Below are 27,687 nucleotides of genomic sequence, written 5' to 3'. Positions count from 1 at the left end.
ACGTTGGGAGTTGTTTGAGGTGAAGTGCTAATCGCTAGTTTTCCTCTACTCACTCTTGAGATGCTTCATCTGTTTCCTACACTTGTCACCAGTCCAGTATATCTGCAGTGCTGTCAGTTTCTTCACTATTTGCTTGTCTACATGATCATTTCTGATACTCTTACCACTGTTTGGCTTGCTTTACACCACAGCAGTACCAAAACCTGGATGTATCCCATGTCAATGAAGGACTGCCATTTGCAGGAAGTTTTTTCTGTTCAGTCTCCATTGCAAACACTGAAAGTTCTCTGATGGTGTGTTTACAGCTCAATAGTCAGAAAGCAATGTAAAGATTAATGCTGACTTGCTGAGCTGCTGCAGTAGCATAATGGGGGTTGCTTCTGCATTCACTGGCAACAACTGCAGATTCATGAAATAGAGAACAAAGGAAATTGGCCCATTGGATAGATTGAGGGCCCACCAAAAAGTAAGCTGGGGATGGAGGGTTGTCTCTATAATGCAAAACAACAGGGCTCAAACCATGGGTCCCAGCTTGACTCAGGCTCAGAACCTCCATACCTGCTTGGTCCAAGCCCAAGTCTCACAGATTTGTGTATATGGAAGAGGGAATTTGGACTCAAAACAAGTCTGAGCCTGGGTTATCATTACAGTGCAGACATGCCTTAAGTACCTAAGTTAGTTTGCAAAATGGGATTTAGGACCCTCACTAACTTAAGCTCTCTTGAAATTTTTAACCTCCCAATGAGGCTTCTATCAATTCCCTTAGGAGACTACTTACCATCTTACATTCTACACTTCCAAATATTCCATCTATATTTTCTTTTTCTTAGTTTTACCTTATTAAACCTGACTGAATGGAGAGAAAAGGTTCACATTAAATTCTATTCCCTCCTCTGTGTGTTTAATACCATTAAAATATTTGTAGCCTAAGTACAGTTTGCTAACTGCACCTCTGTTTCTGCAGCCTTGATAGCTAAAATCACATCTTCAAAATATGCAACACCAACTGAAACAGAAAACTGTGCTAAAAAATAGTAAAACCAGGAAAATAAGTGGGATCTACTAAACTTAGCTGTTTTGGAATATTCACCTGAAAAACAAAATTTCCTGGACATGTTCCAGTTTGAAAAGGAAAACTGTATTATCTGTAATATAGCAAATAATGTAGCATCAGGTGCTTCTGTGTGGTAGGCACTTTACACATATACAAAAATATCTGTCTCAAGGAAGGAGCTTATTACCAACTTTGTTTTTGAAAAACCTATACACAGAGTACAGAAGTAAACCTGCATGCTCATGTGAAGAAGTGGGTTTTGCCTACAAAAGTTCATGGTAACTATATATATTTTTGTTAGTCTCCAAGGTGCCACAGGACTACTCATTTTCTTTCACCGTGATTATGATTTTGGTGTACTGCACATTTTACTATGTCACCATGCAGTGATACAACATAATTCTATTTAGAATTTATAGTTGTTGCAACACAATCAGACCAGCTTTGACGGCTAAGTGTCACTATTGTACTCTACAAATAAATGAGGGTATGTCTACACTGCCACCCTAGTTCGAACTAGGGTGGCTAATGTAGGCATTCGAAGTTGCAAATGAAGCCCGGGATTTAAATATCCCGGGCTTCATTTGCATCTTGCCGGGCGCCGCCATTTTTAAATCCCCCTTAGTGCGAACTCCATGCCCGCGGCTACACGCGGCACGGAGTAGATAGTTCGAATTAGGCTCTCTAATTCGAACTACCGGTACACCTCAAACGGTAGTGTAGACATACCCTGAGGGATTTTGCAAAATATCTGCAAAACATACCAAGGCTTAGATTTTAAAAAACAAGTCCCTGAAGTTAGTCTCCTATCTAAATATTTAGATACATATCTGACTTTCAAAATGCGAAGCATGTAACTCCTTCCACTGAACTCAATTGTACTTTGCAGCTGCTCATCACTTTTAATAATCAACCAGCCATCTAAACATGGCATTAGGAGTTCACCTTTAAACTCTTATTTTTCAAAATCTTGGCCTAAACCCAACATGGAAGAAGCTACCATTCAAACAGAAATATTCTTTTCAAAAGTATTCTCTTTGCTCAAAATATCAAAATTGCTAAAAATATCAACATATGCTTTAATTACAATTATACAATCTTTTGACCTTGTGTAGCTTTCGATCGCCTTTTTCAGCTGCATCCTCCATTTCAGGGCACGGGTAAAAGCCAGGAAATGGTGTGAAGGGGTTAGCCTTTGGCCTGCAGGAGCCAGAGAAAGCACCCATCAAGCTATTAATGCTTCGAAGGGAAGAAATCGCATGTGGGGGAAGGGCTGGATCGATCAAGAGGTCTGATAACACGTTGCGAGCCTCATTTAGTACTGAAAGATCTACTCCATTTCCACTGCCAGCATTCTAAAATAGAGGGAAATATTATAAAATCACTCATTAAATTATACACTTTGACTATAAAATACAAACAAAATATCTATAACACACATAATTCACATCAAAACAGGAGAAACTCAATCTTATGAATATTTCTCCATCATGTACTAGAAAATCTGACATCGCTTGGGTCCTTACCTCAAATAAGTTTGGGGTTCTTTTTCATTTAAATATTTTGTTTCTGGGGAGGGCTGGTGATGGGGAATTCAGTATGCATGCTGCCTTCCCGCCGCCCCCACATCCCAGGGAGAGAGGACAATCCCAGCCCTTTTTCACCAAAGCTGTTTCAGGCCACATGATAAGTGCCTGTCCTTGGCTGCTACATCTGCAGCGGGCATAGCCGGGGGAGGGGGTGCATGTTCCTCAGCTGAGGAATAGACAGACACACATACACACAAACAGAAACTCTCTGAAATATATAGTAGATAGCTGTCCATTTCTCCACCCCTGCCCTCTCTTTGCCCAATGAGGTTATGGTTGTCTGGGTCCCCATCTCTGACCCTTTGTTTCCCTCTCCAGTGGTCATTCTGCAGTATAACTCCTCCTACCAGACCCTGACCTTTCTATTTTATGAGAAACAACTGAATTCCATGCACATCCCATTATCCTGGCACAACCAAGAGGAAGCTGCATACCAGATATGGTGATCCTCTTACCGTTTAACAGGAATTCTTGAACAAATGGATGGACAGACATACAGACAGACAGATATATTTCTAAAATATTTAGTAAGAAGATAATAGCCATATAATATAATACCATTCAGAACAGTATATTTTCAGAGAAACAAATTAACTGTCAATCAATCAAAATCAGACCTATTTAAATATTGCATTATGCTCTCAAACCTTACCTAAGTAAATACAAACAACTATTCCAGGAATTAATTAGATCAACCTACTCTTATATTTAAAATCACTTTTAATCATTACAAAGCAATTTAGATTTTAGAATTTTAAAAGATTTGTTCCCTTCCTTGGTAAAGGAAAAGAGGCTACCTCACCAATTCCAGCCATGCTATCACAGCATACTTCAGATCTGAGCAAGAGCAGTCAGTTTTCTTTTAATAGAACTGGAAGGGACCTTGAGAGGTCATCAAGTCTAGTTTGCTGCTCTCATAGCAGGACCAAGCACTGTCTCAATCATCCCTGGCAGGTGTCTGTCTAACCTGTTCTTAAATACCTCCAGTGATGGAGATTCAACAACCTCCCTAGGCAATTTATTTCAGTGCTTAACCACCCTGACAGTTAGGAAGTTTTTCCTAATGTCCAACCTAAACCTCCCTTGCTGCAATTTAAGCCCATTGCATCTTATCCCATCATCAGAGGCCAAGGAGATTTTTTTTTCTCCTTCCTCCTTGTAACACCCTCCTAGATACATGAAAACTGCTATCACGTTCCCTCTCAGTCTTTTCTTTTCTAAACTAAAATAAGCCCAATTCTTTTAGTCTTCCTTCATAGGTCATGTTCTCTAGACCACTAATCATTTTTGTTGCTCTTCTCTGGACCTTCACCAATTTCTTCTCATCTGTCTTGAAATGTGATACCCAGAACCGGACACAATATTCCAACTGAGGCCTAATCAGTACAGAATACAGCGGAAGAATAACTTCTCATGTCTTGCTCACAACAATTCTGTAAATGCACTGCAGAATCATGTTTGCTTTTCTTGCAACAGTGCCACACTGTTGACTCATGTTTAACTTGTCCTCCACTAAGACCCCTAAATCCATTTCAGCAGTATTCATTATTAGACAATCACTTCCCATTCTGTGTGTGTGAAATGTATGGTTCTTTCCCAAGTGGAGTACTTTGCATTTGTCCTTATTCATGCTGTTTATCTCAGACCATTTCTCTAGTTTGTCCAGATCATTTTGAATTTTGACCCTATCCTCTAAAGCACTTGCTACCCCTCCCAGCTTAGTATTATCTGCAAATTTAGTAATCCTACTCTCTATGTCATAATCTAAATCACTGATGAAGATATTGAACAGACAAGTCCCAAAACAGACCCCGGTGGAACCCCACTTATTATGCCCCTCCAGCATGATTGTGAACCATTAATAACTACTCTCTGGGAATGGTTATCCAGCCAGTTATGCACCCACCTTATAGTAGCCCCATCTAGGCTGCATATTCCTAATGTATTGATAAGAAGGTCATGCAAGACCATGTCAAATGCCTTACTAAAGTCTAGGTATGCCACATCCCTCACTTCTCCCTTATCCACAAGGCTTGAGAAAGCTATCAGATTGGTTTGACATGATTTGTTCTTTACAGATCCATGCTGGCTGTTACCTATCACCTTATTCTCTTATTAATACATCTGCCTTGCATTGGCCATATCAAGGGTTGAATCCAGCCCTGGGAAAGGGCTAGGACTGTGGAACCACCAGCTGTGTCAAATAGCTGCAGCTGAGTCAAATAGGGCCCACATGGGATTGTATAAATAGGGGCTCCTGAAGAGGAGAGAAACAGACACACTCTTAGGTCCTTACCTCAAATAAGTTTTGTTTTGCTTAATTTAAATTATTTTTTCTAGGGAGGGGAGGAGGATGAGGGATTGAGTATGCAGGCTGCCCCTCTATCCCAGGGAGAAAAATCAGAGCCCTCTGTCACCAAAGCTGCTTGGGGCTACGTGATAAGTGCCTATCCATGGCTGCTGCATCTACAGGGGGCACAGCTGGCCCGGCACAGCCAGGGGGCTCCCTGGGAGTTGGGCCAAAATGCACAGGATGTCGGCTCTGGCCCTCAGGGACTACAGAATAGTTGACTAGCTGCTAAGAATTCATGCAGGGGGACGAGGGGGAACAGGCAGCACCACAGAGCCTATGATGGGGGACGAGGGGGAACTAACTTTTAAGTCAGCTCCTCCCCAGTGACAGGCTCCTGCTCCTCCCCATCCGCCACTTGCTGCCTATGATACAGAGGCAGCAAGGGTGGGAAAAATACAAGTTGTTGACTAGATTAACTGATAACCCTAGGCTTCCCTAGCCAGCAAAGCTATGTAGGCTTCTAGAGGCAGAACAGTACTGGGGAAAGAGAAGCAGAGCTAAGAATCTCTTGCCAGGCAAACTTCCAGGCTGAGCACTTGCTCTTAAGATCTGAGTGTATTAGGGCTGCAGCAAGGCAACCAGGGAAGGAGAACGTAGTAGATTTACCCCCCTTTGCCAATGATGAGTGGCCATTTTAAACTGCAGTTTGCCCCGAGACAGGGGTTAGATGACAACTGGCAGTCAGTCACTGAGGCAAGGTGGGCATAGGGAGTTGGGGGTTCCCTGGGAGGGAAGGACCCCAAAGTGCAGGGGCACCACCAGAGGGCAGTACCGTGGGGGAGGGGGACCATGGTCTGGGAGGGGTGCAGGTCCTGATTCAACGTGGCAGAGAAGGGAAAGTTTACTCACCTTGTGCAATAACTAAAGTTCTTCGAGATGTGTCTCCATGGGTATTCCACGTAGGTGCGTCAGTGTTGCTGTGCACAAGGCCTGGAGATCTTTGCTAGCAGTCTCCCGACTGCTGGCACATGCTGCGCTATTGTGCAATCACTGAGCATGGCAGTTAGGCATGCCCCAGGAACCGTTCCCTCCATTCCTTCTCTACACCGGACTGTATTATCCCAGAGTATGGAGATGGGTGAGTGTGGAGCACCCATGGGAACACATCTCGAAGAATTCCAGTTACTGCACAAGGTGAGTAACTTTCCCTTCTTCTTCGAGGGTCCCCGTGGGTGCTCCACTTAGGCGGGTGCTCCACTTATGTGACTACACAGCAGTCAGTATTCCTGCTTGGAGGTGGGCGCTCTGTGATGCAGTATTGGATGTTGGACAGTATGGTACATCCAGGTCTAGTGTCTGAGTCCTGAAATGACCCACTAGCATAATGTTGTGCAAAAGTATTGGCCAAGGCCCATGCTGAAGCTTTGCAAATGTCATCTATTGGAAGACCCTTGAGGATTGTCATTGTGGTAGACATTGCTCTCGTGGAGTGTGTGCGGATAGCCGCTGGCGGCTGTCTGTTTTTCTGGGAGTAAGCCAACCGTATGCATGTAGAAATCCATTTGGATATTCATTGTTTGGCAACCAGTTGTCCTCTGGACCTGTCTGCACAAGACACGGAAAATCTGGGAAGTCTTTTGTGCATTCCAGGTAAAAGGCTAATGCTCTGCATAAATCTCGCATGAGCAGCATTGCCTGGTTGCTGTCCTTGTGTGGCTTTGGGAAGAACACAAGTAGGTATATTGGTTCATTACAATGGAATGAGGTAGGGATCTTGGGGAGGAATTTTGGGTGGGCTCTAAGGACAACCTTGTCCTTGTGGAATACAGTGTACAGCGGATCCACCATGAGTGCTATTATCTCTCCCACTCTCCTGGCCGATGTTATTGCACGAGAAAGGCTACTTTCATTGACAGGTGGAGTAGTGAGCAAGTCGTGAGTGGCTCAAATGGTCATTTCATGATTGAGTCAAACACAAGGTTCAGATCCCATGATAGCTCTCTATGCTGTGTGTAGGGATTCTGTATGCCTTTCTGGAATCTTAACGCACAGGTGGGAGAACACAGTGCCCTTGAATGGCTGGATGAATGACTGATATAGCTGCTAAATGCACGTTGATAGAACTAACTGAAAATCCTGTGTCCTGTAGGTGAAGGATATATTCCAGTACAGCTGATATTTCCGCCTTGTGTGGATCCCAAGCATTAGCCGAATTCCATGCTGCAAATCTGGCCCACTTCTACAGGTAAGTTCGTCTTGTATTGGGACTCCAGGAGTTAATTAGGTTGTCTCTGACCCATCAAGACAGGGTTAACTCATTGTGTGAGAGCCAACAAGCATGAATTCCCAGTTTTCCTCCAAGTGTTCATGTCAGTTGACTGTGTCTCTGGGACCGGTATATGGTTTTGGAATTGTTGGATTCTATAAGGTGCCCAAGGATCCCAATATACCCACTGTGGTGGGACTGGTGGAGGCATCCACTGTTCCATCTGCCATGTCTGCATTTGCTGGTGTTGCACTCCCACCTGTGGAGGGACTCTGTGCCGTCCCTTAGACTGTTCCTCCTTGTCCTCGCTGAATCTGGCAGATATCTGAGAGATTGGCGTTGAGGAAAACAGTGAGTATCTGGAGCATGGCATTCTATCGATACCGAATAATGGCGAGCATGGTACCAACGTTACTGCAAGTTCCACCTCAGTCATGAACCTCAGTACCGGCATCTGGGGAGGCAGCGGCTGTGTAGCTCCCTACTGCTGTCTGCGTCTATATCCTCGGCGCTTTAAAGCGTGCCTGTACTGGTGATACCGAGCGCTTGCTTTCACACAGCAATCCGCTGCTCTGCAGCTTGTTGGCATTCTTGCTGCCCTGCGGTACCACGTTCTCCACCTGTACCGCCTTCCTCTGTGGGGAGCTTGGAGCATGTGCAGCAGATCTATGACCCATGTAAGGTGTGACAGAGCAGGTTAAAGAGCTTGGTAGAAGGGGAGAGAGGCAGCTCTTACAAAAGGAACAACAACTGCCCTGGCTAATGAGGGGCAGCTGAAACAGGGCTGCTACTTATCAATTAAGGCCCAGATGAGTTGACTCAGGATGCCACCAGACCTCTTTCAAAACCTTTCCTGTGGAGGAGGGTAGAGAGAGTGGAGAAGGCATTTGGAAGGTAAGTGAAGGTGGAGAGTTGAGAAGGAGTTTGGAGAGTTGAGGTGGAGAGGAACAAACAAGTGATAAGGCGATTCAGAGGAGCTAAGCAGGGAACAACATAAGCCCTGCTAAAGGCTACAGGGGGAGGTGAGGGGATCGAGCAAGGAGTGTTTGAAGACTCCCTATCCCCTAGGAGCCAGAGGAGGACTTTTTACTCAGCCCCGACTGGCCAAAGGCACCGGCCCAACACTCTGTTGTTTTGCTGAGGGACAGAAGGCCAAAGGCTAAAACAAAGCAAGTTGAGTCTCATACTGCAGTCCCTTAACTGTGGGATAGTGGGCAGCACAGGGGTCTGGGACCCAGGAGTGGAACTGACCCTGCCACAAAGGGTAATGGCTTTTCTTTAAACCGGATCTCTTGTCCCACAGTTCTGAGCCCTGTTTGCTGGTGGTCTTACCAGCCTCCTTTACTTTTTTGTTATTTCGAGGCTGTGGATCAGTGGGGACCGGGAGCGTTTAGTGCTCTGCTCCGCCTCTTGGTCTCACCCGCTGCTCGTACCCTCCTCCTCGAGGAGTTTATATCTGTGAGGGGTTGAATGAGGCTGTTATTCTGCCAAGTTATCACGAACTAGTAGTGTTTATTGTAAATCTCTCACCCTCTTAGAGCGGGGGCGAGCTTTTGGTAGTGAGGGCAGTGGCTGACCAGATGATCCTGCCCTAAGCAGTGCAGACACTGCTCATGTCTGTCTGCTGCTGCAATTGCTGTTCCATGTCCTGTATACCTTTTAAAACCTAGGTGTGAGGACATGACATAGTTATATGCATGTGCTGCTCGCATATACTAGTTATCGTTTACTAGTTATCCCGGTTTTTTTTTCTCTGAGGTATTTGGGAGACTGGTTAGAGTGCGACCGATGCTGGCAGTAAAGAAGGAACTGAGGGAACAGTTGCTGGCGCGTGCCTGTCATTCTGAGGGATTGCGCAATAGCACAGCTCGCGCCAGCGGCCGGGAGACTGCTAGCAAAGATCTCCAGGCTGTGTGCACAGCGGCACTGACACACCTAACTGGAGCACCCATGGGGACCCTCGAAGAAGAACAAGTAAGAGCAGGCAAGACACCAGCACCAGCTAGAAGGGGGGTGCTCCAGGGCTGAACTGAGCTGATTCCCTGAGTGACCAGCAGGAAGCGCCAAGGTACTGAAGTACACCCATAAAGATCAGGCATTTTCTTTCTTTAAATAACCATGAACATAATGTCTTACATTGTTTCAATAAGAACTGAAGAGAGACTATGTCCTAAATATTTTCAATTAGACTTTTTTTTCAGTTGGCAGAATTTAATGAAAATTATAAAATCCCAGAATTAAAATTGTACATGCTACACTAGTTCATCCTCTTGTTTTATATGCAAAATGGTCACACACTACTTTTTCCCCACAGGATCTCTGCCTCATTTACTATTCAGGTTGGAAAGTGGTCATTGATTGGGTAACTATTCAATTTGTTTTTTATCCTTATCCAAAGTATTGTTCCATGCTTTGTTTATTGCTCATTATACAAAACTTAGCACTAAAAAAAGCTTTATAATGGGATTTTCTTTGGTGCTAATCCTCAGAATATGTGAATACTTAAACATTAATTTATCTTCACAAAATTTCTCTAAGGTAAGGTATTATTACCTCTATTTCAAAGATAATTAACACAGAAATAAAAGTTAAAATGGTCAAACTGTTCACTGAATCCAGTTAGACATCAGACTCTAGATATCTCTACATATCCATTACATGAAAATACAACACATTTTAATAGACTTTATAAGGTCAGTGAATTGCTCCCACTGACATCAGCTACAGCTGTGAGCACTCATCAGTTTTGCATAACCAACCACAGGTGCCTCAAACTTGATACACATAAAATAAGGAATACATAAAATAAAACTTTCACCAGTGGCAACAATTAAGTGATTTTCCCAGAATTTCATAGGAACTCTGCATCAGAAGTAGAAATAAAATATAATTCTCTATAGTGGCATTCAACTGCTTAAATGATGAGATCATCCTTTCTCTATATTCAACCCACTGATCCATTCATTCTATGCCTTTCAGCTTCTTGAGCAAATAAGACTGACACCCTCCTTATTAGACCACCCTAGTTCAGCCCCAGGGAATGGTCCATCCTGTTTACTGAATAAGAAAAGGGAGTTACTCACCTCATGCAGTAACGACTGTTCCTCGAGGTGTGTGTCCGCATGGGTGCTCCACGTCAGGCATGGTGATGTCCTGGAGCCTCAGAACGGAGTCTTTTACTAGCAGTATCTGGAAGCCGCGCATGCGCAAGGGGAGCTCACACTGGGTATGTCTACACTACCACCCTAGTTCGAAGTTGCAAATGAAGCCCGGGATTTGAATTTCCCGGGCTTCATTTGCATGTTGCCGGGCGCCGCCATTTTTAAATGTCCGCTAGTACGGACTCCGTGCCGCGCGGCTACACGCGGCACGGACTAGGTAGTTCGGACTAGGCTTCCTATTCCGAACTACCGTTAATCCTACTTCACGAGGAGTAACGGTAGTTCGGAATAGGAAGCCTAGTCCGAACTACCTAGTCCGTGCCGCGTGTAGCCGCGCGGCACGGAGTCCACACTAGCGGACATTTAAAAATTGCAGCGCCCGGCAAGATGCAAATGAAGCCCGGGAAATTCAAATCCCGGGCTTCATTTGCAACTCCGGTTGCCTACATTACCACCCTAGTTCGAACTAGGGTGGTAGTGTAGACATACCCACTGTTCCTTGATTGTCACCTCGTGCGCATGGCTCGTCCTCCCCCCCCCCCCTTCAGTTCCTCTTCTCCACTGGAGCAGCTTGTGACTCTGAGTAGAGGGGAGGAAAGGAAGGTGTGGAGCACCCACAGGGACACACATTTTGAAGAACAGTCGTTACTGCATGAGGTGAGTACTTCTTTGGGTGATGTCCCCGTCTGTGTGTGCTCCACATCAGGTGACTGGCAAGCAGTATCTGACAGAATGATGGGAATCTGAGTCACTGCTTAGAGGCTGTAGATAGCACCGCCATTACCAGTGCTGAATATGTAGCCAGTTGTGACATAATATCATATTGTCCAGCGAAGGTATTCTCTGAGGACCAGGTGGCTGCCCTGTAAATGTCTTTGAGTGGTACGTCGGTGAGGAAGGCCATGGAGGTGACAGCTGCACGGGCCGAGTGTGCCCGTGGTAGAGCTGGTAAGGGCTTGTTGCAGAGTGCATGACAACGCAGTATGCACAATGAGACCCACATGGAAATGCATTGTGTTGAAATAGGCGCACCTTTCAACTGTGGTGCAAGGGAAATGAACAAGTGAGAAGATTTGTGGAATGATCGCAGTCTGTCTATATAAAAGGACAAAGCTTGTTGTATGTCGAGTGTGTGAAGCATGGCCTCCTTGGGGGATGCGTCAGGCTTGGGAAAGAACGCTGGTAATATTATAGGTTCATTGATGTGGAAGGCAGTGCACACCATGGTAAAAAAGTTGGATGCAGGCGTAATATGACTCTGTCCTTAGAGAAGAATGTATAGGGCAGATCCATCATGAGAACCCTTATTTCGCTAACCGTCCTCACCGAGGTGATAGCTGTAAGGAATAGCACCTTCATTATCAGGAATTGCAATGGACAAGTGGCCAAAGGTTCAAAGGGAGGCCTCATGAGAGATTCTAGGACAAGGTTCAGATCCCACATAGGGGGAGGCGCCCTGACAGAAGGGTAAAGATTTTGAAGGCCCTTCAGAAATTGTCTCATAGTGGAGTGTGCGAATACCGATGAGCCGCCCTCTATGCACTCATGAAGAGTTGATATCACTGCAAGGTGTACCCTCACAGAGGAATTAGATAGACCCCCGATTTTGAGATGATGTAGGTAGTCAAGAATTTGGTGAAGTGGTGCCACATGAGGAACTGTGTGGGTCAGGTGACACCAAGCCAAAAATCTTTTCCATTTTTGCAGGTAGGTAGCCCTGGTGGATGATCATCTGCTCTGTAGGATAATTTCCTTCACGCGATCTGAGCACAGAGATTCCATTCCCTGGAACCAGAGAGGAGCCATGTGTGTAGGTGAAGCGCGTGAGGCTGGGGGTGAAGCGATTTGCCCGTGTCAATAGGATGTCGCGCTGGAGTGGACGAGGATATGGCTAGGCTACAGACATTACATGTAGAAATGGGAACCAGGGCTGTATTGCCCAAGATGGTGTTATTAATATCACCAGAGCCCCATCCATCCGGATCTTGTGCAGCACTCGAGCTATAAGCGGGATGGGTGGGAAGGCACAGTGTAATGGTTCATCCCAACGGATGAGGAAGGCATCGCCGAGAGATCGTGTGCCTAGACCAGCTCTCGAGCAATACTGGTGACACTTGGTATTGTCGGGAGTCGCGAAGAGGTCTATTGTTGGGACCCCTCATCGTTGAAAGACTGAGGTAAGTATGGCCAGATGTAATTCACATTCATGGTCGGTGTTGAAATTTCGACTCAGGGCATCTGCCTGTACATTGTTTACTCCGGGTAAATATGAGGCCTTCAGGGTTATGCCATACTGAATGCATCAATTCCAGAGGCGGGATGGCTTTGGTGCATAGTGACGGGGAGCGAGCGCTCTCCTGTCTGATTATGTAAAACATGGTTGTCACGTAGTTGGTAAGTGCACTCTCTGGTCAGTAATGAGTGGAAGGAAATGGTTGCAGGCATTCCTCACAGCCCTGAGTTCCAGTAGGTTGATGTGCAGTGAGGATTCGTGTGCCCTGGACTGTGTGATGGAGTAAATGAGCACCCCATCCAACAAGGGAGGCATCTGGACTGTTCGGGCTGGTGAAAAGGAACTCCCATTAGAAGGTTGGAGGAAACTGTCCACCACGTGAGTGAGTCCCACACCCTGTTGGGGAGCACAATCTGTTTATATAAGGAATGGAGGCCTGGTCTGTAAACTGACGCTAGCCAGTACTGTACGGCTCGAAAATGAAGGCGAGTATGTTGTACGACATAGGTGGTAGCCGCCATGTGCCCCATTGCTTGTAAGCAGGTGAGGGCCATAGTGGTAGGGTAGTTCACAATGTGATAACGATATCGAACAATGCTGCAAATCGGTTTTGGGACCGGTAAGCCTTGGCCATCAAAGAATTGAGGCAGGCCCCAATGAACTCTATGCCTTCACTGGGGAGTAAGGTCGATATCTGTTTGTTTATTAAGAGGCCGAGGTGGCTGAAAGTCTGTCTGGTTTCGGTAATCATGTTGGCAGTTTCCAACTGCAAGCGGCCCTTTATGAGGCAATCGTCTAAATTCGGAAAGATGATGATGTCCTGTTGACAAAGATAGGCTGTGACCACAGCCAGGACCTTTGGAAATACTCTGGGAGCCGAAGAGAGCCCAAAGGGAAGTACACTATATTGGTAATGGTTGTGGCTGGCAGAAAATCGGAGATAGCGTCTGTGTGACTGGTGTATGGTGAATATGAAAGTACGCATCTTGAAGGTTGAGAACTGAAAAGCAGTCCCCTTTGTCCAAAACCAGTATAATCGCTGCAAGTGTTACCATTTGGAATAGTCGTTTTCGCAAATGCTTGTTTAAATTCTGTAGATCTAGTATGGGTCTCCATCCCCCTGTGTGCTTCTGCATCAGGAAGTATTTGGAGTAAAATCCCCTCCCTTGAAAGGCTCAGGGAACCTCCTCTATCACCCCTAAATGAAGAAGGCGGATGACTTCTTGTTGGAGGAGCATCTCGTGAGAAGGGTCCCTGACAGGGGAGGGGGGAAGCAACGTAAAGGGGATAGCATATCCTATACAGATAATCTCTAAGACCCATTGATCCGATGTTGTAGCATCCCACTGATGGTAAAAGGGACGAAGTCTGTTGATAAAAAGGTGGTACTGGTTGGTAAAGGAGGAAGTGGGAGGTTGGGAAGGCCCTCTACCACACCCTCAAACGTGCTGCATTGTTGCCTGGGAGCCCAAGGAGCTAATTGGAGGTGGACATGTCCTCTGAGGGCGCTATCTGGGGCGGTTGTAGTCATACTGCCTTTGCTGCATGCAGTTGTAGTAACTATCCCTTCTCTTGTTATATGGGGTATAGCATCTCCGATGATAGGGTGGAGTATACATTCCTAGTGTGTGGAGGATGGTTCGGGAGTCCTCGCTACTGTGTAGGACCTCCATCAGTCATTGACATTAAGAGCTTGAGTTTGTCAAAGGGAATGTCTTCTACCATGGACTGGAGCTCTTTGGGCATCCCAGCCAAGAGTCTCTCCTCATGACCACAACTGTTGCAGTTGCCCTGACCGTTGTGACAGCCACATCTATGGCGGAAAGGAGAGCTGTACGAGCGATCATGTGTCCTTCATGAATAAAGCCTCTGAGGATTGATCTTTGGGAGTAAGGGAGATGTTGCATCAGTTCAGCCAGTTTAGAATAGTTGTCAAAATCATAGTTCCCCAACAAGACAGTGTAATTAGCTATTCGAAGCTGAAGGGGATTGCGATGCCAACCAACGGAGGATAGGGGGAATGAAACCAGAGAGGTTTCTCACTTCCCCTGAGGAGAAGCGGAGGAGAGTGAAGGACTCGGTCTGAAACTGAGGACAGGAGAAGAGAAACTGAAGGGAGGGGGCGAGCTGTGCATGCAAGGTGACAATCAAGGGACAGCGTGAGCTCCCCTCGCTCATGCGTGGCTCATAGACACTGCTAGCAAAAGACTCCGTTCTAAGGTTCCAGGATGTTGCCACACCTGACGTGGACCACGCATGGGGACATCACCTAAAGAACAGAAGTTCTGTGGAAAAACAGCATAAAATCATGTAACAAAGGACTATTATACAGCATATGCCAAAGGGGAGTGAATTAAGTTCTGACATTTCCTAACATTTGAGTGCCTGACTCTGAAATATTGACAGTCTAAATTTAATTTAGTTTATAATAGAGGCCTGTAGTGGGTTGGAGTGGCCACCCACTGACCCCGAAGGGTAAATGTCCCTCCCTGAGCCTTGGTAGGCAGTACCAGACCCTAATGACTCACCTGGGAGGAAGCCAGGGGGCAGGGCCAGGGATATAAAAGACCTTCCTACAAGACCAGTGGGTGGCCATGCCAGAAGCCTTCTCACCCCAGCCAGCCAGGGAGCCAGAAGCCTGCTTAGCCCAATCCCATGAGGAACCAGACCGGCAGGAAGCTGATGTCTGGCCCGGGTCACAGGGGCCGCTCCTGGAGGACTACCTGGGGGGTCTGCATATCTGGCCGGAGAACCTGCCCAGGAGCCAGGTATATCTCGAGGGGGGGGAGAAATGGAACCGGCCCAGGCATAGCCAACCTTAGTCTGGCAGAGGGTCAGTGAACTGCAGTATGGACCTCCGCTGGCCCAGCAACAAGAGGTCAATGTGTTTTGGATCCGGATCCCTGCTGACCCAGCAGCCAACTGCTTGGCTGCTGTTACAGCCCTGGGCTGAGATGCGGTGGTGTAGGGAGGGCCTGTGTCCCCCTTACCACCCACTAACTGGGTGGCAGTCTCCCCCTCTCTCTCTGCTACCACAGGCAAAGTGCCTGAATCCCTCCTGAACAAGGAGATATGCACGGGTAGATAGTCTACCTGCTGTGAATTGGTTTGCTCACTTGCTGCAGCCCCGCCCTGCACCAGGGCTGGGCTATAAACTGCCGCCCTGCCCTCAGTAAGGACTAGGCTGTAAACTGCTTAACGTCTGTGGCCTTCCCCAGCATAAGGCCTGGACTATAAACTGTTTGGGTGTGTCAAAAAAATGGCCTAAAAAAAAAAATTACCCTGTGTCTAGACTGCTGCTGCGTTCTTACGACCATGGAAAACCTCGTTTTACAAGGAAGACCACCTTTTTCTAAAGTGCTCTTTTGAAAAAAGGTGCTATGTAATGCAAACTGTGGTTCTTCGAAAAACAGCATCCAGACTGCCTGGGTGCGAAAAAGCGGCTTGTTTTTTCGAAAGTACTGGTTGTAGTCTAGATACTCTTTTGAAAGAGGCTTGTATTCTAGAGGTAGCATTCCCCTGCATGAGACCTGGGCTGCAAACTGATAACTGCTTGATTACGGCAGCCCTGCTCTGTGCTAGGGATGGGCCATAGACTGGTAGTGCAGCAACCCCGTTGTAACCTGGGGCTCGGACTTAGACTGCATGTAGTGGATTGGAGTGGCCACTCACTGACCCCAAGAGGGATACCCCTCATTCCCCAGGGTGCGCCCCACCAGGCTACAAGGCCCAACTTAAATATATACCCAAATTAAAAAACATAGTAAAAGAACCAAAAAAGTGACACCGTGGCTTAAACAAGTAAGAGAAGCAGTGAAAGAGAAAAAGGCATTGTTTAAAAAGCAGAAGTTAAATCCTAGTGAGGATAATAGAAAAGAACACAAACTCTGTCAAATTAAATGTAAAAATATAATAAGAAAAGCCCAAAAGAAGTTTGAAGAACAGCTAGCCAAAAACTGAAAGTAATAACAAAATATTTTTAAGTGCATCAGAAGCAGGAAGCCTGCTAAACAACCAGTGGCACCTCTAGATGATCGAGATGCTAAAGGAGCACACAAGACGATAAGGTCATTGCGAAGAAACTAAATGAATTCCGTGCTTCAGTCTTTATGGCTGATGATGTTAGGAAAATTCACAAAACTGAGCCATTCTTTTTAGGTGACAAATCTGAGGAATTGTCCCAGAGAGAGCTGTCATTAAAGGAAGTTTTGGAACCAAACTGATGAGCTTAACAGTAACAAGTCACCAGGACCATATGGCATTCACCCAAGAGTTCTGAAAGAACTCAAATATGAAACTGTGGAACTATTAACTGTGGTTTCTAACCTATCTTTTAAATCAGCTTCTGTACCCAAGGACTGGAAGATAGCTAACGTGATGCCAATATTTAAAAAGGGCTCTAGAGGTGATCCTGGCAATTACAGACCGGTAAGTCTAATGTCAGTACTATGCAAATTACTTGAAACCATAATAAAGAACAAAATTGTCAGACACATAGATGAACATAATTTGTTGGGGGAAAAGTCAACATGGTTCTGGTAAAGGGAAATCATGCTTATTAATCTATTAGAGTTCTTTGAGAGGGTGTTGCGGGCTAGTTCCTTTGCCCCTCATCCATGGGGCACTGTTGAGCCCCTGGGCCTCGTGGCACCACACCCCACGTCTTCTGCAACCCCAGACTCCCTCTTTCCCATGGCAATGTGACCTAATGGCCAGAGTCTCTAGCACTACCCCTTCAACACGGCAGTCAGGCCCAGCAGCTGGAGTCTCTAGCAATACCCTTTCCACCAGTGCAGTGTGGCCTACCGGCCCGAGTCTTTAACAATGCCTTTTTCAACGGGGCAACGTGTCCTACTGGCCAAATTAGAAGTCAAGGTGCAGCATTCCCTTGGGGAATAAGGAGGTGGGGTAGGGGGACCTGGGCCCTCCCTCTCCACCCGGTCCCAGCCCAGGGCCCTGTCAATGGTGGACACGTCCTACCACTAGATCATCAGGGAGTCTGCCCGAAACATGCTAAACTTCTTAGGGATCCAGTTCCCTGCCTTGGACTACCTCCTACCCTGTCAGGATTGCTAGCATCTTCCCCACCTGTGTCCTCAGAGCCAGGCCCTTCTGTGTCCAATCTCTGCTGGCTGGCTTCTACTGCTGCTCCTCCTCTGGTCTGGAAGCTTCTCTGGCTGTTCCCCACTGGCTGGCCTCCTGATCTGGTCTCCCAAGCGGCTCACCTGCAGGAGCTCGGGCAGTACGCCCTTCCTCCTCAGAAACCAGCCCAGACTGAGGCTCCCTCCAGGCTTTTATACCTGGGCTGTAGTCTGAGCATGCCCAGCAGGGCTGCAGGGACAGGGCTTCTTCAGTCAGGTGAGCCTGATTAGGCTCAGCTTTCACAGTGCAAGACAGATACAGCATGTCACAGGGGGTAAACAAACGAGGACAAGGGGGATCCAACAGATATAGCATATTTAGATTTCCAGAAAGCCTTTGACAAGGTCCCACACCAAAGGCTTTTAAGTAAAGTAAGGTGTTATGGGATAAGAGGAAAGGTCCTCTCATGGACTGATAACTGGTTAAAAGACAGGAAACAATGGATAGGAGTAAATGGTTAATTTTCAGAAAGGAAAGAGGTAACTAGTGGTGTTCCCCAAGCATCTATATTGGGACCAATCCTATTCAACCTATTTATATATGATCTGGAGAAAGGGGTAAACAGTGAGGTGGCAAAATTTGCAGATGATATAAAACTGCTCAAGACAGTTAAGACCAAAGCAGACTGTGGAGAGCTTCAAATAGAACTCACCAAACTAAGTGATTGGGCAACAAAATGGCAAATGAAATTTAATGTTGAGAAATGTAAAGTAACGCACATTAGAAAAAAAAATCCCAACTATACATACAATTATGATGGGGACTAATTTAGCTACAACTACTCAAGAGAGAGATCTTGGAATCATTGTGGATAGTTCTCTGAAAACATCCGTTCAGTGTGCAGCAGCAATCAAAAAAGCAAATAATATCAGGAATCATTAGAAAAGGGATAGAGAATAAGACAGAGAACATCTTATTGGCTCTATATAAAACCATGGTACGCCCGCATCTTGAATACTGCGTACATATGTGGTCAGCTCATCTAAAAAAAGATATACTGGGATTGGAAAAAGTTCAATAAAGGGCAAAAAAATTACTGGGGGTTTGGAACGGGAATCCTGGGTTCCCAGTTTACCTTATAAAAGGTTACGGATTTTGGTTACCGATCATTCTATCCTCATTCACCATGTCTTCTGCCTCTTCCCCTTGTATCTCTTCAACTCTTCTCTGTCCTAAATCTGACAAGTAGTTACCAACTACCCTCCCTGTTCCCATCACCTTCCATAGCTTGTCTTTGCCTCCCCTATTCCTTACTCCTCTGCAATCCAGTGAGGCGGCTTCCTTCTTTGCCTTCATGCAGCCTGACATCAATATAAAGAGCCCCAGGAGCCCCAGAAAGGCAGTCTCTATGCTGTCGGTTTCTAGAGCTGCAGCAGCTTGGAGGAACACATGAAGGGAAAATTCTGCTCAGCCCATGCAGTCCTCGGATGGAGCACAAATATTACAGAAAGAAAGTTTGGGTAAGTCAGCTGCTAAACTCCATGAGGCCTTTACTGAGCACATGGCCAAAAGCGCACTCCTGAAGCCAGGTCAACTTTCCTGCTAAATTTCTTCTTCAAAACATAGAAGCACTTAACTGTATCAATAAAAGAGGTATATGAAGTTTTTAACATGATCAAAACAATCATGTTCTGAGAAGTGATAGACCCATTTTAGCTGAAATCTTAAATATATACATAAATAAATGGTCTGAGGGAGACATCCAACATGGAAAATTGCAGTCCAAGGCTGTGTCTAGACTACATGGCTCCGTCGATGGAGCCATGTAGATTAGGATTATAGGCAAAGGCAAATGAAGCCGCGATTTAAATGATCGCGGCTTCATTTACATTTACATGGCTGCTGCGCTGAGCCGACAAACAGCTGATCAGCTGTTTGTCGGCTCAGCGTGCTAGTCTGGACGCTCCCATGCCAACATCAAAGCCCTTTGTCGGCAGCCCCGTTATTCCTCATGGGATGAGGTTTACCGGGGCTGCCGACAAAGGGCTTTGATGTCGGCATGGGAGCGTCCAGACTAGCGCGCTGAGCGGACAAACAGCTGATCAGCTGTTTGTCGGCTCAGCGCGGCAGCCATGTAAATGTAAATGAAGCCGCGATCATTTAAATCGCGGCTTCATTTGCCTTTGCCTATAATCCTAATCTACATGGCTCCGTCGACGGAGCCATGTAGTTTAGACGTACCCCAAATGATTGAAGTTTGACAACAGTTGTAAGCAACTGAAAACCAGATCTTATACAGCTTGGACCTTTCTGGTTCAGCACCCTCGGGATCTGACCATTCCCGAACTAGGGAGTTTGCTGGACATGGGGAGGTCAATGCTGGCCCCTCTGCTACCAGCCTCTAGGCCAGTGGTATCCAATCTTTTTACACAAAAGATCACATTTTGAATTTAAGTGGAATCCAAGATCTCTCTCAAACCCAAATAACCTTGCCCCGCCTCCTTTGTGCTGCTCTGCCCTGCCTCTCTCTGTGGCCCCGCCCCTCCTCACTCCATTCTCCTCCCTCCCAACGGGGGGGGGCAGCGGGTTGGGGTGCAGGCTCTGATCTTGGATTAAGAGATTTGGAATGTGAAGGGCTCTGAGCTGAGGTTGGGGCAGGCAGCTGGGGTGCTGGAAAGGGTTCTAGGTGTAGGCTCTGGGAAGGTGTTTGGATGCATGGGGGCTCAGGGCTAGGGTGGGTTTTGGGATACAAGATGGGGGTTCATGACTTTGGTAGAGGTTCAGGACGTGGACTCCAGCTCGGCACTGCTTAGCTCAGGTGGCTCCTGGGTGATGGTGCAGTGAGGCTAAGGCAGGCACGCCCCTGCCCTGGCCCAGAACCACTCCCAAAAACAACTAACAAACTTGCTTTACACCTAGTCCTGTTATGCCCCCTCTCTGCTCTGTGGAAATAAGATACAGGGTGGGAGAAGGGGGCACTTTGACATCAGCACCCATTCTCTCCCTTCCCTGCGCTGCACAGCAAACAGGAGGCTCCTGGGGGAACAAGCTCCAAGGCAAAGGGCCAGAGATGCGCAGCAGTGGGAGGAGGAGCAGTTGAAGTGCTGACACTTGATAGCCACGTGGCCAAACCAGGCAGGATCACCTGTCAGAGGCTCCAAGATCTACCAGTAGATTCCGATCTACTGGTTGGTAAACACTGCTCTAGGCTCTCCCCTATCCGTTGGGCTCCTCTCCTGGCCGCTGGCCCCATTACCGCTGACATGTCTCTCAGGGCCTAGCCCCTCTACCAGCCCAGATAGGCTCCCAGCCCCATTAGGCTGCTGGCCAAAATGCTGCTGGCCCTCCTGCCCTTGTAATCCCAGTCGCTGAAGCTCTTTTGTCCAGGAACATCTGAGAGTTCCAGTTTAGAGAGGTCCAATCTGTAAGAAACAGTGGTAGGTAATCTTAATTACATGTGCTGCTACCACCTCTGCATAAAATTATGAGCACACTTCGTAAATTTTATTTATTTTAAACTATCATCCCAATACTGTGTTTATTGGAAATAATTCCCTTTCAGAGGGAAATACCAAACTAAACATCTCAACAAGCCCAGGAAGTCACCTTGCATATGCACCAATGTCAGGGTATTGTCATTGTACTGACTCAGCAATACCTGCACTCACAAACTTCCAACTGCAGTCAAGAATTTGGAAGACAGAGTAATCACTACACTGCTAAAATACCAATAATTTAGACAACTATAAAACTCCAGTGGAAAAATTAAAATCTGCCAATCAACATGGAATCCTTTAATCGCAAAGTCCATTTTCATTAGATGAATGTTAACTTTTCCAATGCAGATAAAATAGACTGACCTGATAATGAGGTTTATACCATTGTTTCAAGTCCCAGTCCCAAAGAATCATCTGTGAAAGAGACAAAATAAATAATTAATTATATGCTAGCAGTCAAAAAGTGCATATTAATTAAATACATCTTGATCAATTCATGCTATTTACAATCATTCCCTCCAAATTTTGGTGGGTGGGAAAGGCTTATTTTCAGCTGATCATTTCACTGTCTCAACTGCTGACATTAAAACACAAGTTATGATATGGTATGAGAACCACATATAGGAATAACTATCAGAGTAAAAGATTTATATTTTAAGAACAATATGTTTTTATTGATAAAGTAACTACATGCTCTTTTATTAATTATGCTAGACTGGAAACAATAAAAAAAATCTTCCATCATACAGGTCACAAGCAGTAGGTGTTGATGTTGCTTTTTTATTTTTAATTATCTAGTTATAAAGGGACACAAAATGACACCTATGCTAAGCTCTAAGCACTCTTGGAAATAATTTATAAGCATAGTTAAACATGGATTACACAGTGGCACCATATACATTTACAGAGAAAGGAAACAAATTAGAAAAAATACTTTCCCTACAATTATCTCCTTAAGCAACAATTCACAAAGCCCACAAAAGAAAAATCTGGTGGTGAGCAAATATTGACTATTTCAGAGATCTGCCTCCAACACCCGGGCAATAACGGGGCCGGCAGAAGCCATGTAGCTCTGACTCCGCAGCAGCCAGAAACCTCCAGCCCCAGCGATTTAGTATGGGCCAGGAGGAGAGGGACCTCTAATGGTCTGGCAAATCCCCTCGTTCAGAACTGATCAGGTCCCAAGGGTGCCAGAACAGTCCAACCTGTACTGAATGTCAGCAAATTTTGCTTCATCTATACTTTTTGCCTCTTCTCAAACACTAACGAAAATATTCAATAGGGGTTATGAATATGCTCACTGATATTTCAGTAGTAAACATTATACTTGGTAGCATCTCTATAGGTAAGTTTCCTTATGACAGAAACATAAAAATAGCAGTGGTATCCATGTCTTCCACATGTGTGCATCATAGTAAACTGTCATTTAGCACTACATTTTGCTGAGGTATTCCAACACGTGAACATTCCATATGACAATGTCCTTATCCAAGTCAATTTGAATTTATATCTAGTATGACACAATTGACAATATTTTATTAAAATTCTACTGTGTTGTATCTACTATTTTCCCTTCATTGAGAAATAGTACAATTCTACCAAAAAAACCTGAAGAAATATTCTGTGTAATTAGCTACCCAAAATTACAATAGCTAAAGGGTCATGTATATGCATGTACAAAACAGACAGCTTTATATCTGACTTCCTTGTCCCTGCTTCCATTACCTAGGAGTATGACAGCTATACTTCTTATTCGTTAAATGAGAAACAGATAAATGATTTTTTTTAAAGGGAGTCTGAAAACAAAGTAGGGAGATGAGTCATGGGCTAGATCCTTAGCTGGTGTAAACTGTCATAGCTTCATTGATTTCAAAATAGCTGTGACACTTAACACCTGCTGAAAATCTGAACATAAGAACATAAGAACGGCCGTACTGGGTCAGACCAAAGGTCCATCTAGCCCAGTATCCTGTCTACCAACAGTGGCCAACACCAGGTACCCCAGAGAGGGTTGACCGAAGACAATGATCAAGCGATTTGTCTCCTGCCATCCCTCTCCAGCCTCTGACAAACAGAGGCCAAGGACACCATTTTATCCCCTGGCTAATAGCCTTTTATAGACCTAACCTCCATGAATTTATCCAGCTTCTCTTTAAACTCTATTATAGTCCTAGCCTTCACCGCCTCCTCTGGCAAGGAGTTCCACAGGTTGAAAACACGCTGTGTGAAGAAGAACTTCCTTTTATTAGTTTTCAACCTGCTACCCATTAATTTCATTTGGTGTCCTCTAGTTCTTCTATTATGGGAACTAATAAATAACTTTTCTTTATCAGCCCTCTCCACACCACTCATGATTTTATAGACCTCTATCATATCCCCCCTCAGTATCCTCTTTTCTAAACTGAAAAGTCCCAGTCTCTTTAGCCTCTCCTCATATGGGACCCGTTCCAAACCCCTAATCATTTTAGTTGCCCTTTTCTGAACCCTTTCCAAGGCCAAAATATCTTTTTTGAGGTGAGGAGACCACATCTGTACACAGTATTCAAGATGTGGGCGTACCATAGTTTTATACAGGGGCAGTAAGATGTTCTGGGTCTTATTTTCTATCCCTTTCCTTATAATTCCTAGCATCCTATTTGCCTTTTTGACCGCCGCTGCACACTGTGTGGAAGTTTTCAGAGAACTGTCCACGATAACTCCAAGATCTCTTTCCTGATTTGTCGTAGCCAAATTAGCCCCCATCATACTGTACGTATAGTTGGGGTTATTTTTCCCAATGTGCATTACTTTACACTTATCCACATTAAATTTCATTTGCCATTTTGTTGCCCAATCACTCAGTTTGGTGAGATCTTCTTGGAGTCCCTCACAGTCTGCTTCTGTCTTGACTATCCTAAACAGTTTGGTATCATCTGCAAACTTTACTACGTCACTGCTTACCCCTTTCTTCAGATCACTTATGAATAAGTTGAAAATGATTGGTCCCAGGACTGACCCTTGGGTGACACCACTAGTTACCCCTCTCCAATCTGAAAATTTACCATTTATTCCTACTCTTTGTTTCCTGTCTTTTAGCCAGTTCTCAATCCAAGAAAGGACCTTCCCTCTTATCCCATGGCCATGTAATTTACACAAGAGCCTTTGGTGAGGGACCTTGTCAAAGGCTTTCTGAAAATCCAAGTATACTATATCTACTGGATCCCCCTTGTCCGCATGTTTGTTAACCCCTTCAAAGAACTCTAATAGATTAGTAAGACAGGATTTCCCTTTACAGAAACCATGTTGACTTTTGTCCAACAAATTATGTTCTTCTACATGATTCACAATTTTATTCTTTACTATTGTTTCGACTAATTTGCCCGGTACTGAAGTAAGACTTACCCGTCTGTAATTGCCAGGATCGCCTCTAGAGCCCTTTTTAAATATTGGTGTCACGTTGGCTACCTTCCAGTCATTAGGTACGGAAGCCGATTTAAAGGATAGGTTACAAACCACAGATAATAGCTCAGCAATTTGCCATTTAAGTTCTTTTAGAACCTTTGGATGAATGCCATCCGGTCCCAGAGATTTGTTAACATTAAGTTTTTCTATTTGTTCCAAAACCTCCTCTAATGACACTTCAATCCGGGACAGTTCCTCAGATTCATCACCCACAAAGGACGGTGCAGGTTCAGGAATCTCCCCAACATCCTCAGCCGTGAAGACTGAAGCAAAGAAATCATTTAGTTTCTCCGCAATGGCTTTATCGTCCTTGATTGCTCCTTTTATAGCTCGATCATCTAGGGGACCCACAGACTTTTTAGCAGGCTTCCTGCTTCTAATGTACTTAAAAAACATTTTGTTATTTCTTTTTGAGTTTTTGGCTAGCTGTTCCTCAAAATCTTTTTTTGCTTTTCTTATTACATGTTTACACTTGATTTGACAGTGTTTATGTTCCTTTCTATTTATCTCACTAGGATTGGACTTCCACTTCTTAAAAGATACCTTTTTGTCCCTCACTGCTTCTTTTACATGGTGGTTAAGCCACGGTGACTCTTTTTTAGGTCTCTTGCTATGTTTTTTAATTTGGGGTATACATTTAAGTTGGGCCTCTGTTATGGTGTCTTTAAAAAGTTTCCATGCAGTTTTCAGGGATTTGGCTCTAGTCACTGTGCCTTTTAATTTCTGTTTAACAAACCTCCTCATTTTTGTGTAATTCCCCTTTTTGAAATTAAATGCCAGGGTGCTGGACTGCTGAGGTGTTCTTCCCACCACAGGAATGTTGAATGTTATTATATTATGGTCACTATTCCCAAGCGGTCTGGTAACGGTTATATCCTGGACCTGATCCTGCACTCCACTCAGGACTAAATCAAGAATTGCCTCTCCCCTTGTGGGTTCCTGCACTAGCTGCTCCAAGAAGCAGTCATTTAAGCCACTGAGAAATTTTATCTCCGCTTCTCTTCCTGAGGTGACATGTATCCAGTCAATATGGGGGTAATTAAAATCCCCCATTATTATAGAGTTCTCTATTTTGGTAGCCTCTCTAATCTCCCTCAGCATTTCTATGTCAGTATCGCTGTCCTGGTCAGGTGGTCGGTAATATATCCCTACTGCTAATTTCTTATTATTGGAGCATGGAATTTCTATCCATAACGATTCTATGGAACATGTTGATTCACTTAATATTTTTATTTCGTTTGATTCTACATTATCTTTCACATACAGTGCCACTCCGCCACCCACCCGGCCTGCTCTATCCTTTCTATATATTTTATATCCCGGTATGATTGTGTCCCACAGATTTTCCTCATTCCACCAGGTTTCAGTGATGCTTATTATGTCTATCTCCTCATTTAATACGAGGTGCTCTAGTTCACCCATCTTATTAGTCAGACTCCTAGCATTTGTGTACAAACACTTTAAAAATTTGCCACTGGTTATTTGTCTGCCCTTCCCTGATGCATTGGATTCCTTTGTATGCGGTTGTTTGTCAGCTCTGGCCCATGGTTTGCCCTCTCCCCTCCTCTCTTTCCGACTACAGCTTAGAGAATATCAACGGATTCTCCTCTAAGAGAAGTCGCTCTCCGATTTACGTGCATCTCCGCATCAATCGGCTTTCCCCCATCTCTTAGTTTAAAAACTGCTCTACGGCCTTATTAATGTTTAGTGCCAGCAGTCTGGTTCCACCCTGGTTTAGGTGGAGCCCATCCTTCCTGTATAGGCTCCCCCTCTCCCAAAAGTGTCCCCAGTTCCTAATAAATCTAAACCCCTCTTCCCTACACCATCGTCTCATCCACGCATTGAGACTCTGAAGCTCTGCCTGCCTATCTGGCCCTGCGCGTGGAACTGGAAGCATTTCCGAGAACGCCACCATAGAGGTCCTGGATTTCAGTCTCTTTCCTAGCAGCCTAAATTTGGCCTCCAGGACATCTCTCCTACCCTTCCCTATGTCATTGGTACCTACATGTACCACGACCACCGGCTCCTCCCCAGCACTACACATAATTCTATCAAGATGCCTCGAGAGATCCGCAACCTTCCCACCAGGCAGGCAAGTGACCATACGGTTCTCCCGGTCATCACAAACCCAACTATCTATGTTTCTAATGATCGAATCACCCACTACTAACACCTGCCTCTTCCTAGCTGGCATTCCCTCCCTATCAGAGGTATCCTCAGTGCAAGAGGATACCGCAACATCCTCTGGTAGGAGGGTCCCAACTACGGGATGGTTTCCCTCTGCTCCCATTAAATGCGCTGTTCCCTTGAGATTTTCATCCTCCTTAAGAACACTGGGGCTCTCAGACTGGAGGTGGGACAGTACTACAGTGTCCCGGAAAGTCTCATCAACATAGCTCTCTAGCTCCCTTAGCTCCTCCAGTTCAGCCACTCTGTCCTCCAAAGCCCGAACTCGGTCTCTGAGGGTCAGGAGCTCCTTGCAACGGGTGCACACATACGCCACCCACCCACAGGGCAGGTAATCATACATGTTACACTCGATGCAATAAACAGGATAGCCCCCACTCTGCTGCTGGGCTTCTGTCTCCATGTTTGTAATGAATAAGTTTAAGTACAAACTGGGATTCTTTTTAAACTTCTGGAGTATAGATTATTCTAAGAGTTAGGTTTTAAAGAAGGACACAAGTCACTCGTGCCCTCTAAACTCCCCCTCTCCAAACTCTCCTGTTACCTGTTCCTGGTTGCGCTCTCCCTGGTCGCTGAATTACAGGCTTATATAGCTCTGGTAGCCCCTCCCCCTGACTGAGGCTCAGCCAATTAACAGAGGCTTCTAGATTTCAAACCTTTTAGAAGCTCCTTCAAACAAACAAACCAACCAAACAAAGAAACCAAACAGACAAACACAAGCACAGCACACTGCAAATAACTCCCCCACACACAAACACACCTGCCACTATGTTTTATATATTCTGTACTGAAAGGAACATGTCTCCACTATACTTGGGCACCAGGCTCTAACAAAATATGACATTTTTGACATATTGCCACACCCAGTCCATAAAGTGCTTCTG

The 27,687-nt window shown here is 45.3% G+C and overlaps 1 protein-coding gene across 3 annotated transcripts in view; it reads right to left on the bottom strand.

Annotated features, from left to right (window-relative positions):
* PDE3B (phosphodiesterase 3B) overlaps positions 1–27,687 on the bottom strand; it is a 264,706-nt gene that overhangs the window by 143,667 nt on the left and 93,352 nt on the right. For 2 of the 3 annotated variants that reach the window (XM_006126299.5, XM_089778647.1), the window contains exons 2-3: positions 21,539–21,589; positions 2,161–2,409 (exon numbers count right to left, since the gene is read on the bottom strand). In XM_006126299.5, coding sequence (XP_006126361.3) covers positions 2,161–2,409; positions 21,539–21,589 — 300 coding nt within the window. The remainder of the gene's footprint in view (positions 1–2,160; positions 2,410–21,538; positions 21,590–27,687) is intronic. The other variant, XM_089778646.1, reaches the window with a different exon arrangement.

Source organism: Pelodiscus sinensis, chromosome 5, assembly GCF_052426305.1.
Source record: "Pelodiscus sinensis isolate ZL-2025 chromosome 5, ASM5242630v1, whole genome shotgun sequence".
NCBI classification, from domain to species: Eukaryota; Metazoa; Chordata; order Testudines; family Trionychidae; genus Pelodiscus; species Pelodiscus sinensis.
The sequence above is the reverse complement of the archived record's forward strand: the minus strand, read 5'-3'. Positions and strand labels throughout refer to the sequence as shown.